The sequence below is a fragment of the Netta rufina genome (assembly GCF_964035555.1).
Source record: "Netta rufina genome assembly, chromosome: 2".
In the NCBI taxonomy this organism is placed as follows: domain Eukaryota; kingdom Metazoa; phylum Chordata; class Aves; order Anseriformes; family Anatidae; genus Netta; species Netta rufina.
The window spans coordinates 36,670,913-36,684,544 of record NC_140124.1 but is presented as its reverse complement, the minus strand read 5'-3'; the positions used below and the strand labels follow the sequence as shown (position 1 = coordinate 36,684,544).

Sequence of the window (13,632 nt, the reverse complement as noted above, 5' to 3'; positions counted from 1 at the left end):
GTTACACTAGTGAGGTGACTAAGAGAAAGTAAGTAAAGGCATGTGCATGTTCCTTTTTTTTTTTTTTTTAATGAAAACTTCCTTAAAGGAAACATCTGTTATTTCAAATCCTAGTCTCGTCAGAGTCAACAGGATATTTTCCACTAATTTTGGTTTAAGGCTGGTTAAGACTGGTTTCTCTTCTAAAAGAACACACTCAAGTGTCTACTTTTCTCCAAGTGCTCTACAAAGTACACTGGAATTGTCCAACGAAAATCAATACATTCCTGTTTACTATATATTTAAAATACTGCATCAACAAAAATAAGTCTCTAGAAAACAGTGGTCTAAGAAGTAATCAATAATTAGTTTTGTACTCAAATTTTGGATGAAAGAATCCTAGTCCATTCTGAGGCAGACTGCCATTCTCACGTAGATGTCTTTGAAGCCAGCATGGTAGTTTAATATACATTTAAGTGAAGCCAACAAGTTTACTCAAGTCTTTAAAGTTATACATGTACACACATGTAACTACTGTGATCCTTGTCTTTTTGTACTTCCATTTTTGTAATGGTACCGTACTGAATTTGAAGTTGCCAAAATAAAAGGGTTAACTTTTGCTTGGGATAGTTCTGTATCCAAAAACAGTGGGAAAAATATTCAAAGCTACAGTTTCATTAAAGCTTCAGTAAGTGTTTAAAATACAAAGATCAAGGGTTTAAAAGGCAGTATTTTGTCTTAGATCTGTGTTATTTTGTTAGAAAATACATCTGAAACAACACCAAAAAAACAAACAAACATAAAATATGCACTTCTGCTCTGCGCTCCAAATCACTCTTCTAGAGACAGAGAGGAAGGTTCTAAGAACTGATAATGGTGTCTTCAACTTCTAAACTACCACTTCAAAAATCAGTTTATATTGCTAAGGATCAAAAATATTGTTATTTTAAAGTGAGCTGGTAACCCATATAAGAAGACAAGTATACTCAAGTCTGACCTTTAGTAAACACATGAAACATTATCCTCTACCTTTGGAGCCCTTCTTGAAAATCTCAGTGTAGGAGTGATGAAACCCAGGACTTCCACATTAGTGAGGCAACCCAGAAAAGCTGTGACTCTTAACACTGCTGAGTCTTGTTCTGTAGAGTCCCAGAACAGTTCAAGTTTCACTATTGTCCAATTTAGTAATTTCTACAGGCACCTAACCTAGTACATTTATGTCTTTTATTTATTTATTTATTTTTATTTTTATTTTTAACAAAAAAAGTTAAAAGAAGTAACTGTGACACCATGGCAAATTACTAAGATTACTCCTATTTCTAGTATACTCACAATATGATTTCCATATTGGAGGCTGGTATTCTTCAGCATCTGAAACAGAAGTAAAAAGGGAGAAAGACATCAGTCAATTGGCCACTGGGTGAACCTGTCAGCATGCATTTTTCTGTTGAGAGCCCTCAGCTTGTCAGCAAAATTCACATTTCTTTCCCAAGAGAGATACTAGCTCATTTACAGTACAGTTTTCTGTGTGAGAGAAGAATATAAATTTCAGCCACTTGTAGATCCAATGTGTTTTTTCCAAATCATTCAAATACGTCAGGAATTAATTTCTTACCAATTTGCATAGTTTCCTGACTCACCAGTATTCTAAAATAATTAACTAGACTGGTAACTATGTTCTTTATTTACTTTATTTGGCATGATAAAGAGACAAATTGCTACTGGTTTTCAATCAGGTTTCTAACCCCACTATTAAGAATTTAGAATAAGTATCAATGACCAATATAGGCCGTAGTTAAAAAGATGCACAGCTCAGATTGGACTCCAATGCACTGGTCTGACAGTTCCAACAATGAGATTCAATTACACTTCTTGAACTGTCTATAATATGTAATTTGCATATTTTTCAGAAACTGCATCAGCAATAATAATAATAAAAAAGTTAGAAAGAGACTGCAAAAACTGAAAACAGATGGTTACTGCCCTTCTCAATCGACAGGGCATAAAGAGAGTTGATATCTTCTCTTAGTGGAAGAGTTATACAACAATACTGGGTAAATGTTTGGCAGAGGGAACAGAGGTTCTGTCTAAAAGTGTAAGCTTGTAGAGCCTGAGCTAAAATAAAACCATGTTGAAAGCTCAGGGTACAGAAGGCTCTCTAGGCTGGAAAGGAGACTGGCACCACTTGAGGGCCATGCTGAGTACATGAGCCCACAAACCTCACTCCACAGGGAGCTTTCCAGCTCTCGGTAAAAAAGGCTGCTGTTACTCATCCACAAATCCCAGCAGAGGCCAAGCTTGAAGTGCAGGAGTTAACTAAGCTGCCATACATCAACCACAAAGGGTCGGGGTATCAAGAATTAGTTTGGCTCTGAACTGTCATGTTGCCAAACACTTTGAAGAGCCATTTATACAGGGTATATCATTAATCTCCTAATACTGTGCAAGTTAATTAAGGTGTTTGGTATTTACCAAACTTCTACTTAAGTTATGCTAATGCAATTCAATTATAGTTGCATGGCTCACGCTCTCTGTCTATTTATATACACACAACCACTTTAAATATATCCATGCAAAAGTTTGTTTACTAGGAACGTTAATCATTAAACTACCATCTGCCACTTTTAACTCCATTGTTTTTAAAAAAGGATAAAACCTAGCAATTATCACAGTTACTGCCTGGAATAATATGCTGCAACAATTTGCAGATATATTGATTGGGAAACCCATTCAATTTCGGTTTCAGCTGGATCCACTTCACAACTTTGGCAAAATTTAAAACGCTTCCAGACTGACAGAGTCATACAGTACTGTGGCAATCCAAGAGTAATTAGCTTGCAAGTTCATTATACAGAAGGATTATTTTAAATTATATGAAGCTATTCATGAGACCAGTGAAATTTATTCATGCAAGAGCAGGCTAATTTTTTCTCCTCTTACACTATAATGGTAATATATTACTCTTTTTTTTTTTTCTATACATCTGTTGCTCTCTATATAGTTTACCATAAAACCATAATATTGTGTATTATATTCCTTAATATTGTGTATTTTATTCCTCTGCCATACTTCTGTACTACTGCAAAGGGATTTCTGAATTTGCTTGTTAATAGTTTTCTTCCAGTAGGAGAAACATTGAAATAATGCAAATATTAGATTATCTGTACTTGTGACTTCAGAAAAGGAAATAAATGTTGGAGAAACAATGAAAAAACAAGTATCAGATGTTGTTATAATCTTCCAAATTAATTATAAACAGCACAGTAAATTGAACAAGGAAAGCTGATCTACAAGTGGCCATAAAGTGCTTCATTAGCTTTAGACAGACTGATGGTGCGGAAATACTGTAGTCTAGGTGAAGAACAATCATCTGGGAGATAGTCATAAAACAAAACACTTGATAATTATGTTAGATTAGTCACAGTTATGAATCTGTTGGCCCAGGAAAGAGTGGACAGAACCATTCCTCAATAGCTAAAGTAATTCTTAAGAGCAGCACGCTCAGGAAAAACACAGGGCACTGACTCCATGTTCTCCTGCAGCATCCTTTGTGATGCCACCAGCTGATAACATCTTCTTAAAGTGCAGAGAACAAAACACTATACATGTGGTATTATTATTACTGTTTATTGTCAAGCTATTGTGCCTGATATCTGATGGCATCCATTTGCAGGGAAATTAAGAACAATTACCTTAAATACAACCTGGAAAGAGAGGTCATGTCTAAAGATCAGAGAAATGTTTAATGGAGCCCATTTATCAATGTTTTGCTCCATCTGTGGATAGAAGCCATTGAGCCCCTCTGCAAGCATGGGACATGTTTTTATTTATTTATTTATTTTTATATTATTCCTCCTTTATTCTAAGGTAGCTCTACTAATTCAATTGTACTTCACTCTCCATCACTAGGCTGAACAGCACATTCACTGAAGTTGCCATTAATAGTTTGTTTGGGTGGTTGACTCCATTAGTATATGACACCTCAGCTCCCATAGCTTTTGTCTGCAGTTCTGCACATGGTAACAATCTCTGCAAGGACCACAGACCTTGGTTTTGATCTTCTTGGCCAAGATCAGTCAATAAATGTATCTCACTCGGCACAAATTACAAGTGCTCCAAGTTTATATCTCATTAAATTATATTCCTAATGTGAACTTTGATCACAGTGCTTAACATAACTGTGATAGGCAGAGTGTGAAAAAGGGCTTCACTGATATATTCTTAGGTGATAAGACAGGCTCTCTCCTACTGCTGTTTTCTCGAGGGTTTCATGCTTTCAACAGTGACAGGTCTAAATTCAGAAAGAAAGATAGCTAAAAGCAGGGTTGCAAGCAGTCACGACAGGAGAAACCAAAAGAACAAAATGATTATTACTTCTGAAAAAAATCAAGTAAATGTCACAGGGTCAGCTATCATATGCCTGAAATTAGAGACACTTTCATAGAATCATAGACAGCTTGGGTTGGAAGGGACCTTAAAGATCATCTAGTTCCAACCTGACTGCCACAGTCACAGACACCACCCACTAGATCAGGTTGGCCAGGGCCCCATCCAACCTGGTCTTGAATACCTCCAGGGGTGGGGCATCCACAGTTTCTCTGGGCAACCTGTTCCAGTGCATCACTAAAACTACACAATACCTAGAACTTTATGTCATTTTTGTTATTTCAAGTCTTAATATAATTACTGCAGCAGAAATGGAAAGGAAAAAAAAAAAAAAAAAAAAAAGAAAACCAAGGTGTCATCACACCTCTCCTAAACTGGAAAAACTCAAACAGGCAAAAAAGGCGTGAAAGACATCCATGAAGTCTTACAGGTAATACCATTAGCTAAACACTTTGAAACATAACAGTTGAGAAGGTTATTAGGACTAAAACAAAACACTAATGGTTAAATGGTAAACAGAAAGGCAAAAGGAATGGTGAAAGCTGACACCTGTGGAATATGACAGCTACTAAAATGTTTCTCACTACACGCTAATACAGTTATATTGGACAGGAGACGATACTACCCAAAAGTGTCAAACCAAAAATAACACTGTGGAATTGGAAAGTAGGAATAAGGAAAGGCAGATTAATTCTTCACATAGTTTGCTTTACTCTTCACATTGTAAAAAGAAAATGGAAAGGCTTTTAGGAATAAATTTTATTTCATAAATCTGATGGAGCACCATAGAACTGAGTAAGTGTAAAGAGAGTACAGTTAGTGCTAAAACATTGGCAAAATTTAAGCAGTCAAATAAAAAGTAAAACTACACAAGACTTTTTTTTTTTTTTTTTTTTTTTTGAAGAAGCAAGATGGTAGAAGACTATTTCTGTAGATGATGCATGATAAGTTAATACTTTACTTAGAGCTGTTCTTAAGCAATTTCTGAGAAATGAGGCTTACAGTAATTACATAGTAAGCAAAGTTATCCATGTACTTCAAGCCTTGTTATTCTCCATTCCTGGCTCTGTACCAAAGGTGCCACCTTTCTGGAAGTAGCTGTGAAGATACTGGAAAGTCTGAATTGCTTTTTACTACTTCCTTGTACTTTATGAAGATGACAATGTAATGCCTGTAATGCCAACATTTGTGTTTTTATACTACCAACACTGGGACTGACCTAGAAAAAGTAGCTTTACTAAGACACTAATTAAGCAAAAACACCAATTCTTTTGACTACTAAAACAGATAATGCACTGGAAAGAGGAAACTGGTTTACAGAAAAGATCACAAATTACATCACACAATTCAAACATTTCTAACTTATAAGTGGCATCTCTAATTATAAGGGGAACAGTAACAAAACTCCAAACTGTAGCTATGTGCCATGCCCAGTTTAGGAATCAGTGCTTTTTGGAATCTCTATAGTACTAAAGAGTTATACAGACTAGTAGAAAAAGACAGCTATCAAAGGGTCACCATTACTATGCTAGTGTCTTCATAGCCAGTACAAAATAGGAGTAAAACACTTTACTTATTTATTTATGGCCTTTGTCCTTAGTATAATATTAAAAAAAAAATCTGTACTTCACCTTGGAAGCACTGTCTCAGCTTGGATTTTCTGCCATCATTGTCTGAACTTTAGACTTCCTTTCCAGTAACAACTCATTTTAAAATTATGATTTGTGTGTGCAAGAAAAGACCTGTATGTGTGAGGAAGAGCCAGTTTGGAAGGGACTGGCTTATTAGCAGTGTACAGATAAATGATTCACTAATTTTTTTCATCTTCTATTTTTACTTTCAGGACCAAAACTAAAGACTATTAGTATTTTAAAGTCTTTTGTATATTTCCCTTTAAAAGATTTTGCACATTTTTACCATATACCACACTTCCATTTTGATAGCTTTGTTTCCAATACATTGTTAGCATGTTATTAAATACATTTTTATTATTTTTATATATGTAATTTTATAACAAACATGTAATTTTTGAGTAAAATGCCATGTGAAAGATGAACAGTATTTGTATTCTTAAAGACACGTGTATATTTCTTATATTTTTCTTCATACAACTAGGATTATATTATACAATTGACTAGGATAGTTGAGGTTGGAAGGGACCTCTGCAGGTCACCTTGTCCAAGCCCCCTGATCAAACAGGCCACCTAGAACTGCTTGTTCAGGACCAGATCCAGATAGCTTTTGGCTGTCTTCATGGAAGGCTCATGTTTAACTTGGTATCCATCATGACACCCAGCTCCTTTTCTTCAGAGCTGCTTTCAGCTGGCTGGTGCCCAGCATCTATGGCTGGATAGATTAAAGTGAAAAGAGTAGTGAAGTAGCTTCTTTGTTAAGGCCAGTTCTTCAACATGTAAAACATCACTGCATTATTTAATTTCCATTATGTGCTTAAAACTTAACAATTATCGAGGCTCATTTTCATCTTATCTGGTCCCCTAATGGCCAATATGTTGAATGGTGAATAGCTATTTTCATTTGTTTTACCCTCTTGTAAATTAATATATATGTATACACAACTATCTCACATTGCAGCAATTTTGGCTATTTTGAATAGGCACTTTTATGTTTGACAGTCATTTAGCAAATACATTTGGGTGTTATGGTTTCTTCTCTTCCACACAGGAACTGCCCTTACAAGCATGCCTGACTGCACTTTGAGAAAGAATATTCTTATTTTCTAAGTTGCAAATAATCATACTGTCAAATGAGCACCTCTCTTTGACTCCTAAAAAGTCAACGTTCCTTTGAAGAGCAAAATTAATTCTCCTGCAGTTAATAATTAGTGATGTAGCTGCTGAAACACTTCAGTGTGTCAAAAGCTTTGTTTAATGTTTCATTCAGAACACACATTTGCCTGCAGAAGCAGCCAGTAGTTGCCAGCTTTATTGCTGAACTTTCTCTTTGCCAGCACATGGACAACTAGAATATGGAAACATACTTCAACTTTTGCCTTAATGAGACACTTCAACTTCCAGTGTAAGGCTCAGCAACAGAAATGATCAAATTGTTTATTTGCAACATACTTTATAATTGGTATATTCATCCAGATTGTGGGTGCTTCCTGCTGCGCTATTCTCTTTTTAAAAAATTCAGTGATAGTGTGTAATTTAAAATGTCAAAAAATGCTCACAAAAGGGGTGGAGTTCTATCCTGCACAGCAATTAGGCTGAAACAGTAAGCTTTTAATTAGCACAATGTAAATTGACAGCTATTTTGTATCTTTTGCTTTTGCCTATCATAAACTTATTATTAGAAACCACTGCTATAAATGTAGCTCATTTAGTCCATTCTACAAATAAGAGTCTTCCTAAATTGTGCTCTCTCTTGCTTTTTGCATTGGACTTCAAAACAGTATCTGTTCACTGGTATGCAGGTGGTCAGTCCATGGAAAAATTGGTTTCATGCACATATCTGCCTTCCTAAAATGCAGGTAAAAGATCCCCCATATAGGCAAATGTAATAGTTTAGAAGAATTATCAAGTATCAAAGGAAATACTATGGTGACATAAGAGCATTGTGAGGGACCTACTCCAAAAAATCACAAAAGATATGAGTTATTTGAACCCACAGCTAAACCTGTAGGAAAAAAGGCTTAAAGAGGCATTTTCTGCAATGGGTGAATAGTGTTCAGACAGCTATGATCATTCAACTGTAGCAATATTTTGTTCAATTAAAACATTTGCCTGCTTTTTAAAACATTTTAAAAACAATTTATAACATGGCATTCTGCATGTTTTAAAGAAAATCATAACTGAATGTGCCAGACAAGTCAGAAAGTTAGAATTCTATCTTTCAAAATTTCAAAATGGACAGAAGGAACATATACAGCTCCCAATAGCAATAGGAAAACTGTAAGAGAAAGGAGTATTTGTACAACTCCACTTCTAGAAGTCCTTTGAAGAGACCAGTCTTTCAGGGATACTGTGTGAGGCCCAAGAAATGCAATTAAAGACATTCTTCCAGATGACAAATCACAGAACCTAGAGGGGTCTAAATTAGCTGATGTGAATATTCTGAATGATTTAAATATTTTCTGGGAAATCTATATGACTTAATAGTATAGCACAGTATCCACACTACCTAATCTTAGGCAGGTAGGTCTGTTTTCATGCTGAATCACCTTTAATCTATTTGACTTCAGATGCCAGTTAAGAGCCTCCATGACTGAGGTGCTCTGAAGCATTTTGTTCACAGAGCAACAATTAAGAATTTCCTTGTTCAAGTCATCACAGCATTGTGTCTAAAAACTATAAAGGATGATGCTGAGAAAAAAAAGTCACAAAATATCTCCTTCATGCTTGACTGCCAAAAATCTGTTTTAGTTAATGGCTGCCATTAAATTTAATCTGGTCACTAAAAATTAAGCTTGAGTGCTTGTTACCATTATTCAATTTAAAGCCAGTGTAATTAAAATGTAATAGTTATTTTCACATTTTCATGTGTTTAATCAAGAAACCAGAACTATCCACAAATTAAAATGGCACAACTGGGGCTGTGCCTGACTGAGAGACTGGTATTTCTTTGGTAGGAATAAACACATGACACAAGTTAAATCACATCACATTAGCAGAACTCGTATCTTACTTAGATATATTTTAGTGTCTAACTAATGACCAGTTAGTTCCTGGCTAAAAATCAAGACCAGATCATCAGCTGGCATATAAGAATAGCTCCACTGAAGTAGTTTTATCACTGTGCAGAATGTGGCAATGTATTTCCCGTCATTTACTTATTGCAATCTAAAAAAAACCCCAACAAATACAACAGAACCAACAACCCTCTCCCCAGCTCTCAGTCAATGATCCCTAGACTCAGCAAAGCAATCCATGCATTATATGGAAAAGCATGTGACCGAAATAACCGCAATAATGCCAAAAAATGGCATTAAAAGGGTCACTGTAATCACGGCGAGGTATTTCAATTAGAACATTTATGTTGAAATAGTGTCAGCACATTCCCTGTTCCAGAAATGCACTCATAAATTGACATGATGCCCATTTATCTGGCTTGTCAAAGGAGCCAATACATTCCCTGAAAAGTTATTAACCTTTAGCAAAATCCAAATCATCGCTTTTGGTAACTCTGTTATTTTTGACATGTGTCTTTTTATCATCTCTCTGACCAAGGGCACGAATGTTTGCTTTTGACTATTCAAGGGCACCACTGGTTCTAGCCCTGCAGTTGACAGTGGATGCTATTCAACAGCTTCCCAGCACTCATCTCTTTCCCACCTGCATTCACACCTCTCTGGATGTAGAAATACAAAAAAGTATTTTTTGTATACAGAAAAGTATTTTTAAAGACAAACACTGCAGATTCAGAAACAAGTGGAAACCTAGCAGTTCATAGTGCTCAGGAAAGACATGTGATTTAGAGAGTTTAAGTCGGTAATGTACAAAAATCTCAAAATACATTGTACTCATCACAAGGTCTACTCAGATACCGGAAACCTTGCTGAACTGTGCAGTAGCCTACACACAGTTTCAGGCCTCAAATATCAGAGATGGGAACTACCCTGCACACTTAAGGATCTGAAGAAGAATAACAGGTTAGCAAATAGTGAGACCTTTCTTTGGCTTCCTTTATAGTTCCTGCAGCATTTGCTGCAATATTTGCTTCTATACTATATTAGAGCATGAAAAACAGGAAAAACACCACCCACCTGCAAAGCATATTAATCATTCCCACAGCTTTCTGATAAAACCCTGAACAATCACCACTCCTAGTATAAGAAGCAATGCTGTAGCTGTGTACTTTGTTACAAAAAAAAAAAAAAAATCATTTTCCTTTTAATTGCATTCTTTGGTGGGTAGTTTTGTTCAAGTTTGTCAGTTACATTCATGGCCAATAGAATTATTATTCCATGTGAAATACGGGAAATTACTTTCTGGATGTTCAACTTTTTTTTTTTTTTTTTTAAATAGCTTTGATTAATCGATGTCAGATTTTCCTGCGGTACCCACCTTCTCTTCAAATATGTACAAACAGGCAAACACTTCACAAGACTTTCTGTAATACCGCCACCCACAATTTAACTGCTCCCCTAGTACTGCTGTTCTTACAGTTATTAATTTTGATCTGATTAATAGCGAAAGGTTTATCTTCTTTAAATTAAGTTCCATAATAATATGCTTATGTTGACAAGGTTCTTATGTCATAAAAGCTTCACTTTTCTACTGCAATTTTAGCAATAAAACAGTTAGTACCAATATTTAAAATTGCTAGAAAACTATTTGAGACCTTTTTTTTTCCCCTCAGATGAATACGATTTATGTATTGTTTCCTAACTCAGGAGGAATTTTAATTGCTTTGTGGAAGTCTGTAATTCTTCCAGGAGCTTTTTACTACTGCCTGGCACTTTTACAATTGATAATGAGTTCTTACAGTATCATGTGGTTCCAAATACATTGTATGAAACACTATAAAATTTAAAATATGCTTAGGTCTTCCATAAGTTTGATCAAACCAACCACCAGGGCAGTACAAAACACCCTAGGCATGGAGAAGAGTTTTGCTTTGCAACTTGCAACTTTGGCTGCACTTTGTCTATAGAATCACTGTGGTTAATAGTGTGTTGTACGAGGCAAACCCCTAGTTTCTATAATGTTTTAATCATCAAACCAGAACATATCCACAAGAGTGCTCAGAGGGCAGATGGGGGCCTTGGTTTTACCAGTGCCTACAGCAGCATTGAGTGGGAGGACAGAATTCAGCCACATGTGATGTACAAAGGAAAATGTGACTGCAGCCTGATTAACATCCAGATCTCCTATTCTGCAAATTTGGAAGATGCATAAAACAAAAAAATACTTCATTTAAGTATCTTAGAACACATGAAGCTTCTTTGTGTGTGATAAGTAAATTATATACATTGAAAGAAAGAATTCTCAGTATAAAAATTGATTTTATTTCTGCATCATCTGAGATAGGCTGGTTATCTTTACAAAGGAAGTAGAAACCACAATTTTTTCTCAATAACTTCTTTGGAATTGTTTTTTGCCCTTCTAGAAATCACACACAAAAAAATGTTTCTCACTCCTCTATACCCCACTTATCTTACAGATACACTCAGAGGATGGTCAAGCCAGTACTTGAAAGCTCATCCATTAGATCCATGATCCTAAAATCAAGACAGTAAGTAAAAAAATCCTCTTCCTCTAAGCTATTTTTAAAGATATGCACAGGTACCACAAACAAATCCTCTAACTTGTCCCACTAAAACAGTTTGTGTAACGTCAATTAATTATAAATAAGGTTATGGTTTTGGCACAAAAATGCATAATATTTTACAGCAGAGGGAAAAGAAGCAATATTAATCAAAAGCTTAGAACATATATTTGTTATAAGATTACAGTAGTTAAGCAATAACCAACATTCAATACAGTATCAGTAATCAAGAATACTTCATACTGTGATTTATACCCTCCAGATGATGAAGTTCAGAAGTCACATATTCTCATACCCCCCCCCGCCCCCTCCCCTCCTTTTTTTTTTTTTTTCCTGTGGAACAAATTTGGTAGAGGATCTTTCTGAGCTAGCATGGCCTCTCCTTTGAACAGCAAATGAGTCAGAATTCATTTAAACGCCCATAGTTCCTTTAAATAATCACAGCCTTTTTACTCTGAAACCCAGCTAAATGTACTGCAGAATTATGGGAGATGCCATGTCCCTGTACCCCAACTTCCAGAGCATGTACAGAGGTATCAGTAGGCCACCAGATCAATAGCTATGAACACACAAAAGATGCTTTATATCAATTGCTTCCTAACCATGTAACTAAACAGAGGTTTGTTCCTCTTATAACATATTGGTCTTCATCTAGCAGAACAAGATTCAATTATTAATACTTTTATTCACATAAAACAAACGTGTGTATACATGCTCAAAGACTCAAAACTGTCAGCATAGTTAGACTGGTGGTACTCAGGAGCTCAGAGAAGGAATAACAAAACAAATTCCAGTCAGCCCTTTGAAAATCTGGTAAATCTCCAAAGTAATATGATGCATTTTTTATTATTTTTTGAAGCAAATGTGAATGGTTTGTGCAGAGCAGAAACTGCAAATCTTACTAGAAGCCACCGTCCTGCAGACCTGCTCCCATTTAGGAGACAGGAAATCTGTGTGAAGGATGAGCAAGTACTCTCATCTCTGACACCTCTACAGCTACTGTGGATATGTAATCTTGTAAAGACACCAATGGATGAGAAAGATCATTTTTTAAGATTTTCCTACTTTTCCTCTATGTTTGTTATATCACACAGGAAAGCCTGTCAGAGCTTGTCAGATCATCCTAGCAGCTAAACCTCCCCAAATACAGACCTTCTTGAGAATCCAGTGGCTGAGGCTGCTGGTCATCTGCAGGTTTGCTTGGCCACACTAGAGGTTTGCAACTAATGACTGGCAGTGTGCTGCCCTACAAGCTACCCCAACGAGGTTAAGCTTTTTGCTTCATTTCATCAACATTATTTGATGCTTAGAGAGAGAGATTGAGCAACCATTTCAGCTTTGTGCACCAGGCACCATAAAAATGTTCTACAATTATAGAATATACATTTATTTTAAACATTTACTTCTTGGGCTTTTTATTTTAAAGGATAGTTAAAAATAAACCATCCTGAGAGTAGATGACAGCAGAAAATAGACCTGAATATTAAAAAGAAACACCTCTCAAAAGGCAAGTACAGTGAGACTTAAAACCAATTTGTAAGATAAAGGCTAAACAGACCACTTACTATTGCCATCTGATAGCATCATTCAATATTGGTTGAAATTCATTAATATGCTAGGTAATGTAAGTATAGTGCATGTATACAGAATTAATTCTATTAATTTCTACATTAGAAAAATCTACTGAAAGAGGAGGAGAATAATTATAAGGCAATCTTATCCATCTGTGGAAAAGGCTTAGCAAAACCCATCTAAACCTCAGAAGAATAATTATCCCATGAGACTCACACCTCCTGGGAGTGCCCATTATTGTGTTAGGAGAACATAAAACTGACAGCTATTCAGAAAGACCTCTACAGTAATTTCAGCTTAGCTTTACTGCTTATCTGCTTTGTCATCTTTTTAGAATATCTACAAGCTTCCAGCTGACTTACCAATATTATATTTTATTTTTACAAGTAAGCAGTAAATGCTTCTTTTACAGCATATAATTTGTGTAACAGATGGAATATTTGAGAAATGTTTATGCATCTTAAATAA

General features: G+C 35.6%; 1 protein-coding gene across 1 annotated transcript in view; it reads right to left on the bottom strand.

Annotated features, from left to right (window-relative positions):
- Nucleotides 1–13,632, bottom strand: part of CHN2 (chimerin 2) — a 163,254-nt gene that overhangs the window by 95,368 nt on the left and 54,254 nt on the right. The window contains exon 2 of the mRNA XM_084282987.1: nucleotides 1,312–1,350. Coding sequence (XP_084139113.1) covers nucleotides 1,312–1,350 — 39 coding nt within the window. The remainder of the gene's footprint in view (nucleotides 1–1,311; nucleotides 1,351–13,632) is intronic.